The 17,551-nt window shown below is 43.6% G+C and overlaps 2 protein-coding genes and 2 long non-coding RNA genes across 4 annotated transcripts in view; 2 read left to right on the forward strand and 2 right to left on the reverse strand.

Moving 5' to 3' along the window:
* The window catches only part of ANP32A (acidic nuclear phosphoprotein 32 family member A), a 26,097-nt gene extending 20,521 nt beyond the window's left edge, over positions 1–5,576 (reverse strand). The window contains exon 1 of the mRNA XM_082198830.1: positions 5,506–5,576. Within this exon, the coding sequence (XP_082054956.1) occupies positions 5,506–5,544 (39 nt within the window). The 5' untranslated portion in view covers positions 5,545–5,576. The remainder of the gene's footprint in view (positions 1–5,505) is intronic.
* Positions 1–16,798, forward strand: part of LOC309518392 (uncharacterized protein) — an 18,466-nt gene extending 1,668 nt beyond the window's left edge. The window contains exons 2-4 of the mRNA XM_082198634.1: positions 13,463–13,500; positions 14,766–14,832; positions 15,142–16,798. Coding sequence (XP_082054760.1) covers positions 13,495–13,500; positions 14,766–14,832; positions 15,142–16,637 — 1,569 coding nt within the window. The 5' untranslated portion in view covers positions 13,463–13,494 and the 3' untranslated portion in view covers positions 16,638–16,798. The remainder of the gene's footprint in view (positions 1–13,462; positions 13,501–14,765; positions 14,833–15,141) is intronic.
* Positions 1,146–3,111, reverse strand: LOC309518540. Its single transcript, XR_014213469.1, has 2 exons — positions 2,975–3,111; positions 1,146–2,789 (listed from the first exon to the last, which is right to left on the reverse strand). It is a non-coding gene; the product is annotated as an uncharacterized lncRNA (long non-coding RNA).
* On the forward strand, positions 3,268–4,128 carry LOC309518539. The gene is made up of 2 exons (XR_014213468.1): positions 3,268–3,403; positions 3,779–4,128. It is a non-coding gene; the product is annotated as an uncharacterized lncRNA (long non-coding RNA).
* Positions 16,799–17,551: the final 753 nt, after the last annotated feature.

The following is a 17,551-nucleotide window of genomic DNA, read 5'->3' on the forward strand; positions in this document are numbered from 1 at the left end:
GGACTGAGTTGTTTACATTGAGGGAGAATTTGGGGGCTGTCAAATGGGAATTGCTGCAAGAGAGCTGTATTTCAACTATGGCGTCTGATACAATAATTTTTGCAAGTTCCTTTCCCCTGCATTTCCAGCTAGGGACGAAAAGAAGGCAGAATCCATCAGAAGAAATTTTGAAGCAACGGAAGGGTGTACTCCGATGTGACTGCATTTCCTCCCCTCATATCCAGGCTTGTTTGAAAAGAGGTGTGGTTGGTTTGGGAGGGTTGTCATTTTGTTGGCACCCTTGCTGTTGGCCTATCTTATTACACTTCTGCTTTCCAAGCAGTGTCACACGTCTCTTCCCTTTCATTGCACCTCTTGTACTACTCCCCAGAGTGAAGAAGAGATCTTTTGGTAATCACTGGGGTATTTATAAAAGGAATGCTTGGTACTTGCAATCTCACTTTCTTTGGAGGACTTCCAGGACTTCAAGCTGCAGGATCAGAAATAAAGTTCATGTGGGAATGCTATTTAAACAGGGTCATACTGTTATGTTAATTGCTCTTGTCACACTGACGAACCTTCAGGTATGGACTTGTGTCTCTTCTCCTTCCTCCCAAGGCTTGAAATCTTGCTCTTGGTCCTCCCAAGCAGCGAGGAGCCTAATCAAGCATGATAAACTAGGATGCTAAGTTGGATTTCTTCTTGAAATCTTCTTGAGTTTCATATGTTTAAAATACTGTAATGGATTTTAGTGGAGGGCTGACTTTCTATATTTTCACATGTGATAATTCAGGGAAGATTGGCAGGATGCAATTCACCCTTCAATGATCCCTCTAAAAAACCAAATAAGTTGTATCAGTATTCTTAAGTTTGTGTTACCCTTTTAAATGTCAATATCAGCATTTTCCAGTGGTAGAACTGTTTTAAAGTTCAATGGTTCAGTCATCATAAAGTGACTTTGGTGTTCCAGCATTCTCCTTTTCAGGCAGTGCATCAGGAGAGGTCTGCTGAGCTGTCTGGCTATTTTAACTGGAACTGGCATAGTCAACAAGTCAAGGGATGGATTTTCTGTAAGACTTCCTAAAGATCAGTTGACTATGGACCATATCTTTTATCTAGTCTTGTAGAGAGGTCAGGGGAAGGTCAGCTCATGTGGAGTTTGTTGGCATTTTTAAAGGCCCCATGAGTGAGCTTCAAGAACCATGAAATACACAGCACTTGAGCTCAAACATTTACTTTGCATTACATTACAGTGTAAGAGAGGTGACAGCCATAATTCTGGGGCCAACTGATTAGATGACAAGCAACTGCTAATATTTCTGCCTAGCCTCAGTGCTTGGGAACCCAAGCTGTAGTGCAGGATCACTTGCATTACTGCTGCTCTTTCTCAGTTTTCAGTATGCAAAGTGCTTTATAGTCTTCAGCTGTTAGGACTAAAGATTCAAATACCCACAAAAATTAAGTCTTAAAGGAGGATGGTATCTGACATTGAATCTCTGAAAAATGTTAGCACAAATTAAGCACTTGCAGAGCTGTAGGCTCCCTGCCCCCGCTTTTCTGTTTTTGCAGGTATGGGGAAAACAGTGATCAGAAGATCACTGTTTTGCAAGCCTTGTACAATTTCATAAGGTTCTGCTGTTTTGCCTCTACAACCAGCACTGCGAAATAACAGCTTTTTGTAAAAGTGTGATCACACCAAAGTTCAGTGAGAAATACAAATGGAAATGGTTGTTCTCTCCGTTGCTGCAGGAACCCCTGTTATTCCAAAGGGAATTAAAAGCACATACTTCTTACTTTTTTTGGCACTCCCTCCCCCACTGGAACATAAGTGACTTCAAAGGAAAGTGTATGTACTTTTTCACAACTGTTAATGCATTTCAGGCTGCTGCAAGAGGATAAAGGGAAGAGCTTGTTTTCTAAACTAAGCTGGACTGAGGCAACAGAATGGGTAACATAATGTGGCATAGGGCAACTTTTCATGACAATTGTGCATTTTTTTCATAAAAAGCAAAAAAATGTACAGCATAGTGATCATTTTCAGATATGGAGCATTTGATATTTTTGATATTGCACATGTGTCACATGCACAGCCAATTGAAGTACTTCTATTAGAGCATGGTGTAATCTATTTTCCTTTTTGTATTAAAGGAGAGTTTTAAAATTGTGTTTTTAAATTAAGGGTTCTAAACAAAATATCTTTTAAGATTCTAATGCGATATAATTGGACTGAAAGACAAGAAATATATCAGTTTCCTGATTCCATCTGAAGGTTTAATATAATGCTCTTTTCAGATTCAGGGCAAATGACATGTTTTCTAACTTTTAACAAGCAGCTTGTGGGTATAAACCACTATCCTCTAGTTTCCATTTCAGTGGGGCGTCTCCTGGTTTGCTTTTGGTGAATGTACTCCTATCTGTTGTTGTATTAGGGCAGCCTTTACTATGCTGGTTGGGGCTGATGGAAGCTATAGTCTAAAACAGTGTTTCCCATACTTGGGCCTGCAGCTGTTTTTTTGGACTACAATTCCCATCGTCCCTAGTTAGCAGGACCAGTAGCCAGGGATGATGGGAATCGTAGTTCAAAAACAGCTAGAGACCCAAGTGTGGGAAACACTGGTCTAAAACATGGAGGACACCAGGTTATTGTTCAGTCATCATATGAGGCCCTTCTTTGTGTGCCTCAGTGGGTGGTCTGGAGGGTGGCAACATGAGAATGGGCATTTTCAGTGGTGGCTCTCATGGAATGCTTGTCCCCAGGGAGGCTTGCCTGGCACCATCATTACATATATTTAGTCACCAGGCCAAAAGCACTGCTTTTTAAAATATATATATATATATTTATTAGAGTTTCCAATTTTTTACAAACAAAAAGAAAAAAGCAAACATAAAAAACAAAAACACATAAATTTCACAACTTATTTTCTCATAACATTTGAACTGGGTATACAAGAAGGGGAGGTATGAGGAGGTCGGGGAAATATGTTATCAAAAGCACTGCTTTTTAATCAGGCCTTTAGTTTTTAACATGGCCTTTTTGCATGGGTGGTATGTTTTTATATGGGTTTTATTTTTGATTTTGCTGGTTTTAATGTATTTATATATTTATTTTTTGCTTAAAATATTGTACGTCGCTTTGAGTTGCTGTGGCAAAAAAAGCAACTAAGTGTCAATAATAATAATAATAGACAAGCACCACTACTGCTTGTCACCCTTACTGGTGCTCATGGTGCAGCATCCTTTCTGTGATGGCAGCACTCTCACTTCAGAAAAGTCTGTCAAACCAGCTCAGTTTTTATCACCAACTTTGGTGTTAACATGGAAGTGGCCTTTCAAGGAGGATGATCTGATGTTGTGTTTGCTGCTTTGTCTTTCTATTGTTATAGGATTGTTGTTTAAGTATTACCATTGCTATATGCAATATAAGGTGTCTAAAAGGTAAAGGTAAAGGTACCCCTGCCCATACGGGCCAGTCTTGACAGACTCTAGGGTTGTGCGCTCATCTCACTCTATAGGCTGGGAGCCAGCACTGTCCGCAGACACTTCCGGGTCATGTGGCCAGCGTGACAAGCTGCATCTGGTGAGCCAGAGCAGCACACGGAACGCCGTTTACCTTCCCGCTGGTAAGTGGTCCCTATTTATCTACTTGCACCCAGGGGTGCTTTCGAACTGCTAGGTTGGCAGGCGCTGGGACCGAACGACGGGAGCGCACCCCGTCGCAGGGATTCGAACCGCTGACCATGCGATCGGCAAGTCCTAGGCGTTGAGGTTTTACCCACAGCACCACCCGCGTCCCTATAAGGTGTCTAGAACACAAATTATTTCTACACAAAGAATGAAAGCTTTGTAAGATAACACTAAATACTTCATCAAACAAAAATCTGTAACAGCGTACTCCTGCAAATATTTACTCAAAAGTACCACTGTGTTTGTTAAAGGACTTTCTAATATTTTTTAGAATTGCAGACTAAGTATCTTGAAATACCTGTACTTGTTTGTTAGTAGAGATGCATGTGTCATTCAGACTTCATTTAAAGTTGGGGTTGTTTTCTTCCCTCTTATTTTTACAGTCCCAGTTAATTTTGAATATTACACTATTTTCTATATTTTATGAAGGCATTCTTTAATAAAAACTGTTATTGAAGATCATAATTTGAAAGCTGTCATTATTTCAGTTGTAGTCAAAATATTACACATGAAACTATAGAATAATAAGGATAACCCAAAGGAAATTATGTTTAATATTGTTTGGTGAAATATTTCTATCCTGTCTCTTAGTTGAAGCCACTGTAAGAGTCTTAACATAATTTTGAAATGATAAAAAACTGAATAAAACCCAAAAGAGACTAGTGTTGTCAGCAGCTATAAGAGAGAGTAAAATGATCAGCTGTATGTAACCTAGAAGCCATGACAGTGGGATAAGGTGAACTGACACCATCCACCTCTGTTGCCACCCACCATACTGCATAAGGTAGAGCGCTCCCACCCTGACCTAAAGATTGTCATATCTTGTGGGAAATGCTGCTAGGCTATTGAGGGTTTAACTAGGGTTGCCATATTTCAGAAAGTAAAAACCAGGACACCCCAAAGGTTGTTGAACTTTTTTTTCTTTACATAAACGCAAAAAAAACCCCTTCATTTTTTTGATTACCTTACCTAAGATCCAGGACAAAGCATGCCCCCCTCTGAAATTCTGGTAATGTATGGGAAAATCCGGACATATGGCAGCTCTAGGTTTAACAAGACAAGCCCTTTTAACTGTGCCCAGAAGCAAAGTGGCAGCTGGTGTAGCTGTTTAAGCACTAGCAGAATATGCCCTTTAACTTGTACAAGCTAGCCTAGCTTCTGGAATTTGAACCAAATGAAGTTTCCAAACAGCCTTCAAAGGCAGCTCCAGGTAGAAGGCATTGCAGTAATCTAAGATGGATGCTATCAGGAGTATGAATAACAAGCCAGGTTTTCTTTCTCCAAGAAGGTTTGCAGCTGTCATTCTAGCTCAAGCTCTTAAAATATTCTATGAGCTACAGAAGACACCAGGGCATCTGTCAGCAAAGGTGGATTAGTAAGAGCGCACCCATGCTACAAACCTGATGTTTTAAAGCAAGAATCTGTAATTTTTCAGTTGGGCTGGGGTGTGGGATAGGGTTGGGCAGGCCTGTAGGCAAGTGTAGATGGAGCAATGTTAACTTTGCACAGTATGCGATATTCCTGCCACGTCAGGTTTGTAGACCCACAGACCACTCCATCAAGACAAGAAGTTGTTATAACAATTCAAGGAAATTCCAGCAAGACAAAGGCATTCAGAACCACGCAGGGCCAGGAAGGGGCAGATTGCAAAACAACAATGTTCTTTTTGAAGTCAAAAGCAGCATCAAAACAAAGTCACTGAAACCATAGACAATATAAGTTAGAGGGCTGCATTCAGCTCCATAGGCTTGAGGTTCCCCATCTCTACTTCAGGGAATGCAGCCTCATCCATAACATGTCAAATTCATATATCTATAGTTGTCTGGCCTGGGAGCTTCTTACCTGGCTTAAACTCAGTGTATTGGCCTTCATCCAGCCCATTATTGATTCAAGAACCTGTTGAGGGCATCAACCTGAACAAGAAGAAACAGAATTGTGTGTCACAGGCATGTTGGTGACATTCCAAATCTTAGCACATTAATGTAGATGTTAGAACAGTGTAGAGGACAAGATGGAGCCCTACTTTACAGGTGCTATAGATCAGAGCAGCAGACCTCCAACCCCCATCTAAAACCAATCTGAACAGCCATAAATGGTACTAGCCAACTAGTTCACAAGGCTACTGGTTGATGGTATTGAAAATCACCTAGAAGTCTGATAAACTACAGTACTACCATACTCAAAATGCACGACTTTGCCCTGAAACAATGTGAAGCTGTGCAATAAACTTCACCTACCTTGAAAGCAACGTCCTGGACTGCTAGTGACCACTTCAGCCAGGCCAGTTGCGCAAATGATGCTGCAATGGATAGGAATGATTTGGGAGGTCGAATATGGCTAATCCTTCTGAATGTGAGGAAGGGGGCTCTGGGGAACAAGGGGGGACATAAGAGGGGGGAAATGGGAAGGGGTGGGCAGTGTAATGAAGGGGGTAGCCTTGGAAGGGAAATCTTGAATGAAGGGGTGGGCGAGATGGGTTGGTTGTATGAGAGGAGGGATGGAAGAAGGGGGGTTTGTGCAACGGCTGCTTGTGTTTGGGGAGACAGGAATAGAGGTGAAATAAAAGATGGCAGTCAGAGTGAGAGGCTGGGGGTATAATGCCCTCCTGCACAGCCTTCCCCAGCATGATGCCCTCCACCTGTTTCTTTACTTCCAATTCCCATTAGCCTCGGCAAGTACGACCAAGAGTCAGGGATGATGGACGTTCCAGTCCAAAACATCTGGAGAGCACCAGCTTAGTGGAAGCATGGCAAGACAGTGTTGTGCATGAGGAAATATGTACCAGGACGGGTGGCGTACAGAGTGAAGATTAGCCAACCCATAGCATCTTCCAGGTGATGGGACTCCCAACTGCTCCCAGTTCCTGCCAGCGGGGCCAATGGTGGTCAGGTGGGAGTTCGAATCCAACAACATCTGAAGGGTACCAGGTTGGGGAGGAATAATTATGGAGAGGGCACAACGGTGGCTGTTTTTTTTACGTGTGTGGCGAATTAAGTCAACTGGAGGGAGGGCGAAATTCCCTCCCCTCCGCCTTGTCAGGGACGGGGGTGGGGAACATGCGAGGCCTTCCAGGTGTTCGGACTCCCACCAGCAAACATCTGGGGAGCCACCCTCCTCCTGCGGTATAAAAAGGCCCTTTTAAAAGGGCGGGCAACGGTGGTGGGGTGTCCGTGAGGAGGAGGTGTCTGTAGGGGAGCGCACAGGAGCCCCGCTCCTTCTCGGCCTGTTGGGAGACGAGATATTTGGGTTCTGAGGGGAAGGAAGGCCGCTGAGGGGAAAACAAAGAAGAGCCCGCGCCGCCGGGCTCGGCGGGTTCCTTCCCTTCGCTCGAGGAGGAGGGGGGAGGGGCGGGCGAACGGGCGACGGTTGCTCTGGGGTTCCCGCCGCCGCCGTCTCCCGCCATAAGAAGCGCACGCCCGGAGGCCTAGCAGCCGCGCGCCTGTTGGGAGAATGGTGGGGCGGCGGCGGCGGCCCTGGCTCCTCCTCCCGCCGCCGCTTCTGCTGCTGGCCCTCCTCCTCCTCCTCGGCTTCCTGCTGCCGGGAGCACCGGCCCAGCGTGAGTGAGTTGAGGCAATGGCGAGCACCGCCTTCGCTCGCTGCTTCTCTGGCCAAGCATGGAGGGGACTCCCCACCCGCACCCTGAAGAGAGAAGGGGTCCCCCCCCCAAACCAGCCCCCTCACCAGCTCCTGGAGCCCCTGAGTATGGCCTGCTCCTACTGACTCGAGGGGCTGCCTGGATGGGGTTAATAGCCACAACGAGGATTGTGGCACCTTAAAGTCTGATAGTTGTTATTATGTCTGATTCTAGTCCTCTGAGACGGGCTAGCCTTGGCTATTACAACCCTTTATTATTAACAGTCACGAGGTATTAGTTTTTAAGATGCCACAAGACTTGCTGCTCTATTTTTATTCCCCCGAAAAAGATGAGCAGGGTTACTCCTCTGGAAATGATTTCACTTTCTGATGTGCTCTCACTTGGTGGACGGTGTTCCGTATGTGTGTATATATTGTCGGCATCCATCTGTCTCGAGATAAAATGGAGTGCACCTCCGGAGGTGAAGTCAAACCACTGTGATAGTAGCACTGAAGTGATATCCTCGAGGTGCAAGGCTGGGCAGTGTGTGTGGAGGTCCTGGGCTGTCCAAACAACAAGATCCCTCTCTGCCTCACTTATGTGTTCCAAAGGAAAGCAGAGCAATACATTTGGCATCAACTCTGCTGCAACAGTTGCTGGAAGGAAGCGAACGAAACACCATCCAACCTCCCTTGGGTTGCCACTCTGGATTTGTGAAGGGTTTACTCCTTAGCCTTTTCATCTCCCGAAGGTGTCCCAAAAAGCAGCAGAGGTTTAGGATTCCTTCTCCTAGGTATGCCTCCTTCCAGCAACTCCTGTAGCCAAGCTGAGGGAGGCTGAGAGCGGGGTCTTGTTGTCTGGGCAACCCAAGACCTCCATACACACTGCTCAGGCTTGCGCCCTGAGGAGGTCACTTCAGTGCGCCCAACACAGTGGTTTGACTTCTCTCCTGGAGGTGCACTCCATTGTCTCTGAAGACAGACAGATGCCAACAATATCCATAATTCTCCTGAATTATCTTGACCACCCTAGAAAAGGGCAGGAATGATAGTTAGCATTTATATATGTGGGAACCCAATGCCCAATTAATGTGAGTGTACAGTTCTCTCAAGAGAGAGTGTTGGGCATTGGGTTTCCACTTATATAAATGCTAGCTATCATTCCTGCACTGGAATTATTTTACATTTTTAAACATATGTTGTCAATCAGCATTATGTATGCAGGCTTCCTCTAAAGAAGTAAGCCTCTTTCCATGGTGCCTATATCAGAGATAACTAACCTGGCTTTGATTTCCACCCAGGTATTGCAGAAGATTTCGTGTGTGTGTGTGTTATTAACACCATATAGTATCATTGCCACCTCCTAGAATTTATGGACTACTAGTTATTTGCTTCAGCAGTGCTGCAAAAAAGTTTAACAGAAGGAGCCACATCAATAGGGTGACTGTGATCAAGTATAGTCATTGGTACCAATTACTCTTAAGAGCATATATACCTTTGCCTTCCTGTTGTTACTTAAATGAAACACTTTTTGTGTTGCAAACCACCTTACCAATCAGCAAAAAGCAAGTGATTAAGAGAGGCAGAGGCAGAATATAAACATTTTCAAAAATTTCAGGGAGCATAAACAGTCATCCATTTGGCAATCCAAATTCATCTTGAAAGAAAGTAGGTTTTCACAATATTGCAGCAGAGAAGTCCTTCCCCCTATGTGTTAGTAAAACACAATTCAGATGTTCAAGGGGTGAGGAGAAGAGCCTCTCCTTCATATTCAGGAGCAAGCGGGCTTATAGTAGAGGAGATGGTTCACATCATTTAATTAATGGAAAACAGATCACTAATTTCTCTAAAGAATCCTGGGAACCGTAGTTTGCAAAGGATGCTGGGAATTTTAGCTTTGTGATAGGTAAACTGCAGCTCCCAGGATTCTTTGGAGGAAGTCATGTGCTATAAATATATGGCATGTATGAAGTCACAGTCCAGTTCTGGGCTTAAGTTTTCTTTTAAGTATTTTTCAGCTCTTCACCTTTATGAATTGTAGCTAATAAGCTTTACACCAGGTGCCAAATATGTCTGCTTCCATAGCAGCTCTAAAGTTTTCCTACTATTGAAAGATGCTTAAGCCAGAATAGATACAAGAGTCTCCAAAGAAGTACCATAACTGTGGACCTACAGTAGGAAAAAGCCTCTCTATATGGCCTAGTGTTTGAAATTGGTTGGTTTGACTATTGGTACGTAGTGGTCAAGAGCCTTAACAACAACAACAATAATAATGTTATTATTTGTACCCTGCCCATCTGACTGGGTTGCCCCAGCCACTCTGGGCAGCTTCCAGCATATAAGATAGAAAGTGAAGTACAGTAAAGGGAAAGGGGGAAATACAAAAAACTGAGGAATCCCTTTCTTTAACCTTTTTTTTTTTAAAGGGGGAACTCCCTCTGTCTTCCTATTGTAGTACGTACTCAAACTTGGTGAAATTGGTTGGTTATACCAGTGTTTCCCAACCTTTTTTGGGCAAAGGCACACTTGTTTCATGAAAAAAATCTCGAGGCACACCACCATGTGTGCCTATGTGGGGCACGTTACAGCCCCGTGACGTCAGCGTGCAGCGTCACGCCGGGAGGGATGCACGAAAGTGTAAGTTTCAATTTTTTTTCCTTCCCCCTTGCCTTCCTTCTGTGCCAACCGCCAAAAAGCCAAGAATCGCGGGACCACCGGCGGAGGGGGGGAGGGCGAGCGGAGGCAGTGGCGAGCCCCGTTCCTCTCCATCCGCCCCATTCTGTGCAAGCAGCACGAACAGGTGTGAGAAGGGGGTCAAACCTGCGGGCCGGCGCCGGGGAAACTCCAAGCTTTGGGGGTGGGGGGGAAGGAGGCAGCAAAGCGAGGCAGGAAGGAGAGCGCGGCTTGGCTGGGTGAGCTTTGGCAGGGGCAGGGAATGAGAGCCGCGAGGCGGGCGCTGCGGACAGAGGCGCTGCCCGCCGAGCTTGCAGACAGGCAGACGGCGAGAGCCCCGCGCTGAGCGGCCTCTCCTCGCCGCCGCCGCCCCGCCTCTCGCCGCCCGACTCGCCCGCCTCCCTCCGGGGACGGCGCCCCAATCAAAAATTTGACTTTTTTTAAAAAAAAAAAATCTTTCGAATTTTTTAATTTTTCCCACGGCACACCAGGCAACATCTCGCGGCACACTAGTGTGCCGCGGAACAGTGGTTGAAAAACACGGGGTTATACTATACATTCAGTTCTGCATATAGATAAATAGATACTGCCTATATATTTTTTGACTTTTTGACATTTGTTAATTTAAGACTTTTTAAAAAAGAATTTGCCTCCCCTTTCAGCGTATAAAATGACTTTCTAGACTAGAAAGATGGACAGGAAGTTTGAATGTCAAGTTGCAGCCGATCAGGCTGTTCATCCAACATTTTTTTTTATTCCATAGCAGCTTGTGAGAAATTTTCAAAGATGACAGCTAAGTACCAATCAATTTTCTTGACAACCCAGGTCATCTTCTCTTTCTTTCGTTTGCATTTGTCCCCCAGAGGCAGCTAAATACAAGGCAGCCACCAGAGACTTCCTGTTTTCTAAATTTGTTTGTGTGTGTGTGTGTAAGTTGACCTGGTTCCAGCATTACTAATCAGCTAACTCTTTTAATGATACCTTTTAAAGATACAAATGCTCTGCTTGAACTTTCTTTTTATCCATTTGGGCTTTCTATTTATTCTTACGGTGTTATGTCAGAGATGCTAAGCAGTCTGTCTGTTTTCCATTCACTGAGAAATTTAGAGCATTATCTAGACATGGGTAGTGTCAGATTTCTTTTGAAAAGCTAGTTTTATGTTTTATTTATTGCATTTTAATAATTGTACACTGCTATAACCCCTCCCCCCCAAAAAATATTAGTAAATCAGTTGCACATACACTTAAAATCAAGAGCATAATTTTCTTTGGGGAAGATTAGAATTTTCTACTTCTGAGAATCTGTTCCTAAAATTCTCATCCATATTGCAATCCAGATATTTTCCTCCCAGAGTAGAATAAATAGGAACCTGCTAACTTACTGTTCACATTAGAGAAGGAAACAGGAACATTTGCACCGATAAACACTCCATTCAGAGGCTCAATGTTTCTGCTATCTGTGATGGAAACTGGGCCTTAGCCTACCAAAGTATACTCGGAGTAGACCTACTCAAGAGTATGATTTGGTTGGATATAACTTTCCCCTTCCCCCATCTTTTCCCTTCTTCACTGACGTGCATATGTGTGTGAGAGAGATGGAGGCAAGAAGAAGTTTTCTTTTTCTTCACTGATAGTATTTTATGAACTTCACAGACAAAATAATATAGATTTGATACCTATTTTGCTTTCATTGGCCTCAAACTTTTGAGCATATTTCATTACCTTTCAAAGTTCTAAATACCCTTTTATAATTTTGTACATGCTGAATATGTTCACCATGTTTTTATGTGTCACCATGATGTGTATGTGTGAGTGTTTAGAGCCTGTTGCAGGATGGATGGTGGTTAACGGATTGAGGATGAATCCCGACAAGACAGAAGTACTGTTTTAGGGGGGACAGGGGGTGGGTGAGGGAATCCCTGGCCCTGAATGGGGCAACTGTGCCCCTGAAGGACCAGGTGCACAGCCTGGGACTCATAGCTGTCCATGGAGGCGCAGGTCAATTCTTTGTCGAGGGCAGCTATCTACCAGTTCCATCTGGTATGCCAGCTGAGACCCTACCGGCCTGTGCACTGTCTCGCCAGAGTGGTACATGCTCTGGTTATCTGACTACTGCAATGCGCTGTACGTGCGGCTACCTTTGAAGGTGACTCGGAAACTACAACTAATCCAGAATGCAGCAGCTAAACTGGTGACTGGGAGTGGCCACTGGGACCATATAACACTGGTCCTAAATGATCTACACTGGCTCCCAGTACATTTCTGAGCACAATTCAAAGTGTTAAAGCCTTGTATACTTGAAGGAGCATCTGCACCCCCATCGTTCAGCCTGGACACTGAGGTCTACCTCTGAGAGCCTTCTGGCAGTTCCCTCTCTACAAGAAGTGAAGTTACAGGGAACCAGGCAGAGGGCCTTCTCAGTAGTGACACCCTCCCTATGGAGGGAGATAAAGAACTACACAACTTTTAGAAGACATCTGAAGGCATCCCTGTATCAGGAAGTTTTTAATGTTTGATGTTATATTAAGTATTTATATGAGTTGGAAGCCACCCAGAGTGGCTGGGGCAGCCCAGCCTAATAGGGTGGGGTAATTAATAATTATAAAGAAAGATTCAGAACGTAGCTGGACATCAAACCACAATATCTGTGTAATCAATTCATATATTAAAATTATTTTCTAAAGTTTCTTTTGGCAATATTGTTCAGTAATTGTTTCGAAATGTTGAATAAAATTCTAGTCCATCTCCTCGATTCTCTCTTGGTATCTCTCCATTTGAAAAATCTTTGTAGTAAAAGCAAGCCATTTTTTGGTCCTGCCCTTCCTGTTTTACTTCAAATATCCTTTTCCATCTTTGAAAATTTAACATACAGCGGTACCTCGGGTTAAGTACTTAATTCGTTCCAGAGGTCTGTTCTTAACCTGAAACTGTTCTTAACCTGAAGCACCACTTTAGCTAATGGGGCCTCCTGCTGCCGCCGCGCTGCCTGAGCACAATTTCTGTTCTCATCCTGAAGCAAAGTTCTTAACCCAAGGAACTGTTTCTGGGTTAGCGGAGTCTGTAATCTGAAGCATATGTAACCTGAAGCGTATGTAACCCGAGGTACCAGTGTATTTGTCTTCTTCATAACAATGTAAGGTAGACCTTGCCATTGTGTATGATGATGTCACTGTTGGTTGCCATTTTAAGTAGCTTCTTAATGGGTTTTGTGAATGCTTGATGTGTGAGAAGCAATCTGCAAACTAAGTTAGAACAGCAACATTGTTGGTTGTTAGGTTGTTAATATGTCTCCACAAGCCTTTTAAATGAAGGTCACTTCCAGTCTGCCTTTCTATTGGGGTGTTGTTGTTTTTTAAATTATTTGTGTGTTTGCTACCCTGGCTCCTTTGAGTGGGGGAGGGGGATATAAAAAAAAATAACAACAACATCCCAAAGACTTGGGACCACATATTAAAAATGATGTGTTTGGCTTCTTTGAGAGTATCAGCATTGTAAAATTAATCAAAATGTGGTGAAAACTCTGGTGTTTAATTTTCTTTTTCTTTTTTTTTAGGTGTGCATCATACTTTTGACAATATTAAAGAAATGCAGGTAACATTAATTTTAGTATTTGGGGAAATGGCTTTGGTCTGTCCATGAAGACCTTCTGGAAACTTCAAGTCATCTCAAATTCATCTCTCAGGGTTTTGTCTGGGACCAGCTGATGGGTTGACATTACACTGTCAGCTTCACTTTGTCCTTTTTTTCTGGGCTCAATGCAAAACTCTGATTTTGTCCTTTACAGCAAGAAAAAGCTCGTGGGGTTGGGGGGAGCACCTAAAGTGAACAAAAAAAAGGAGAACAGGCCCTGGTGCTCACTAGTACAAAACTTTATTTTATCTCAGTGCATTTCAGAGTGAAACACTCCTTCAGGAGATTTAAAAGCTTGCAAGGTCCTAAAATTCAGAAACATCTCATTCTTAAAATCTGAACAGCACAAAAAACAGCTTGATAATGTGGTATCAGAAAAGTGTGTTCTATATATACATCTATGTAATCTCTGCAAACTTTTCAAGCTTCTGAGAAGGAGGTGGATCATTCTGAAATGCGTTGAACTACAATTCAGATTCTTGTACCTATGAGCCTCAGAGCTTGTTCTCCCCTATGCTTTGATCTTTAAAGCCCTGGGCAATCTAGGAACTGAGTATTTTAGGAACCTACTCTTCCTGTACAGATATGCCTGGAAACTTCCATGTCTGAGACCAATTTTGATGAGGTTGTCCAGATTGATTAGCTGACGGGTAATTTGTTGCTCATGTTGAGGCAAGTTTTTTAAAAAATCAAGTCCCCCCCCCAGTTCCAATCCTTAGAGGATGTGTTCCTTCTTAATAATTCCTGTTGTTTTTGCTGTTGTAATTTATTTTGCTATTTTATGAGAAGCTGCACCTGCTGTAATTCCCTCTTCTATGCAACTATGAAAAGTGCAGGAGCCCTAACTTCTCTTTTTTCCTGGGAACCCTAGTTCAGGATGTGGCAGAGAGGTTGTCTGGGAGTGAAGGAAGGCAAGGTGTCTGTGAGGCAAGGTAATTCAGATTGTCTTGGGGCTGTTGAGGGCTCTTCCATTCTCCCAGCTGTGGTGAGATTTTCCACAAGGTGCCATGCCTCTCCCTCTGAGGAAGTCTCCCTGGGGTTTTAATTGGGCAGGATCCTGACACCTGGCCATAGTTTTTATTTTCTTCCTGTGTTAAATATGTTGATATTAATTACACCCTGGCACATGGGGCTTATTTGGACATATGCCAAATGATGGGAAATCTTGCTGTTGCAGTGAAGTAACAGTCATCTGGGAATGACTAGGGTTCTTACTTATTTTGCAGATCGCTCTGAACCCAACTATGACTGTGCAGATTTCATCAGAGACAGCAGAGAATCTTCAAGCTCTAGGTAAGCACTCATCTTTTACTTTTCCACAACACCTTTGAAAATCCTTGCTACAGAATCATTTTGAAAGGTCCATTTCAGAGAAGCCAGTCACTAGAGAAATGGATTGTTGTCTCTGTTTCCATGTTCTAAAACAAGGAACATCAGTTCTAGGCAGAACAAGACCTATGACCCAACGCTGTGCAACACATGGGTTGTGGTTTGCTGCAGTGTAGAGTGGGCCTTAGAAACTGTTGCACTTATAGAGTAGGAGAAAGTGAGCAAGAGATGGGTCCATTTGTGGTTTACATGACCTCATTTTCTGCTTTACAGAACCTTCTCATATATTTGAAGTGGAAACAACAAACGAAGAAGAGAAGACTTTGAATAACCTTGTAGGCCTTTTGCAAGATATGGTGAAAAATATTCCAACAGCATCAGCGCAAGCACAAACACCAAAACCAACAGAAACAGCAACTATCATAATATCCCACCCAGAGCCTTCCCACCCAGAGCCTTCTCCATCTGAAGCAGTGGGCACAGTTTTGCTAAACCTGAATCCAAAGACTGAGGGAATACAAGTAGAGTCGTTGGAAACAGTTGCCCTGACCAATGAAAATACCCCAACTACCTCAACAGCATTTTGGGACCTCCGAAATGACGCAGGTGCATCAGTCATTTTACATTCTGATATAGTCACTCCGGAAGGAAATACTGAAGAACAAACTGAGACAAGTGTATTTAATTCTGCTGAAACTACTCCAGATCAATCACTGGTCAGTGTGTCATTTTTGTTGGAAACTGATACTACCACACAAAAAGCTATGACTTTTGATCAGCTAACAAATGGAGCTTTGGCAAGTCTGGTGGAGTCTCTAAGGAACGTGAGAAAAATGCATGTGAAACTAACTCATACCAGTAATGAACACAGTGAAACTGCTGTAACACAATCCCCAGAGAAGTCTGTAAGTGCAGAAATCTTGGAGTTGATTGACAGACTCATTGAAACCATTAAGAATGCACCTAGCGCAGTTATAGAAGATCCAGCTCTCAATACCTATCTTGGAAAAGCAGAGAGCTACCTAAAAAGTGCTCTGGAACTAGCGGGTGAAGCAGAGAAGAGGTTGGAAAAGGGAAAGGCAGAGGAGGTGATGGAAGTAGTGATTCCTTCCACAGGGTCCGAGAACGTGACAGTGGTGATTCCTTCCATGGAGGCTGAGAATGTGACAGTGGTGATTCCTCCCTCAGAGTCTGAGAAGGTGACAGTGGTGATTCCTCCCTCAGAGTCTGAGAAGGTGACAGTGGTGATTCCTCACACAGAGTCTGAGAACGTGCCAGTGGTGATTCCTCACACAGAGTCTGAAAAAGTGACAGTGGTGATTCCTCACACAGAGCCTGAAAAGAAGGTGGAAGCGCAGGGTCCTCCCTTGGGCCAGGAGTGGGTGGAGACGAAGAAGAAGGTGGAAGTGGTACTTCCTCCCTTGCCATCAGAAACTGTGCCTGTATCGACAGTGGCAGTCCAGTTGCCTGCATCTCCACCTGAGTCTGTAGCAGAAAAGGCAGAAGAGGCACAAGTGGAAATGGGGAAGTTAAAAGCATTCATTAACTTGCTGTATGGTTTTAGTCCCCACCTAACTGCATATGCACAGAATTCGGCCAATAAAAAAGTTGGTGAGGACATTGTTGATAGAGCAATGGCAGTCCTTCATGCCATAAAAAGCATTTTCTGTGGAAATCCTGAAGGGCAAAGCAAACTGATGTTGCAGCAGTTGTTAAAGGAAGACATGGAGCTTGTAAGACAAGCCATGAAGGAAAAAAGAGTCTCTTAAGAAGACACATTTGTTTCTTGGTTAGGGTAGATATTTTTCATCCAAGTTATGTATCACTAGAAATCAATTTTGTTGTTTGTAAGAGCCATTTACATATATACATATATATCCATCGTTTGTAGCCCTTTCCAAATCTAGAATTAAATGCTTATTTTTAAATATTTTTGTTTTCATTTTTCATCCTCAGTTTGAATTGATATTCAGGATACTCACTGTGGAGTGTGAGTTTATATTTAAGATAATTTAAGTCACCAGTTAAGGTTTAATGTGAAAGGTTATTCAAGGGACCAACTGAGTTAAGGCACAAGGTTATTACAGAAGCTGGTTTTCACCAGAGAAAGGAGTATATGTCCTTCTTTTAAATGTCCTTTTCCCTCCCATGTCTAAAATAATGTTTTACAGTGAAATCCTGTGCATGTTTAATTGATTGCTTTTTAACATGTTTTTAAGCTGTTTCTATTCTAGTTGTAGGGACACGGGTGGTGCTGTGGGTTAAACCACAGAGCCTAGGACTTGCCGATCAGAAGGTTGGCGGTTCAAATCCCCGCAACGGGGTGAGCTCCTGTTGCTCGGTCCCTGCTCCTGCCAACCTAGCAGTTCAAAAGCACGTCAGAGTGCAAGTAGATAAATAGGTACCGCTCCAGCAGGAAGGTAAACGGTGTTTCCGTGTGCTGCTCTGGTTCGCCAGAAGCGGCTTAGTCATGCTGGCCACATGACCCGGAAGCTGTACGCTGACTCCCTCGGCCAATAAAGCGAGATGAGCGCCGCAACCCTAGAGTCGGTCATGACTGGACCTAATGGTCAGGGGTCCCTTTACCTTTACCTTTATTCTAGTTGTAAGCCACCTTGAGTCCCAACAGGAGAAAAGGCAGGTAATGATGATAATAACAACAGCAGCAGCAGCAGCAGCAGCA

The sequence above is a fragment of the Podarcis vaucheri genome, assembly GCF_965113315.1.
Source record: "Podarcis vaucheri genome assembly, chromosome: 14".
NCBI classification, from domain to species: Eukaryota; Metazoa; Chordata; class Lepidosauria; order Squamata; family Lacertidae; genus Podarcis; species Podarcis vaucheri.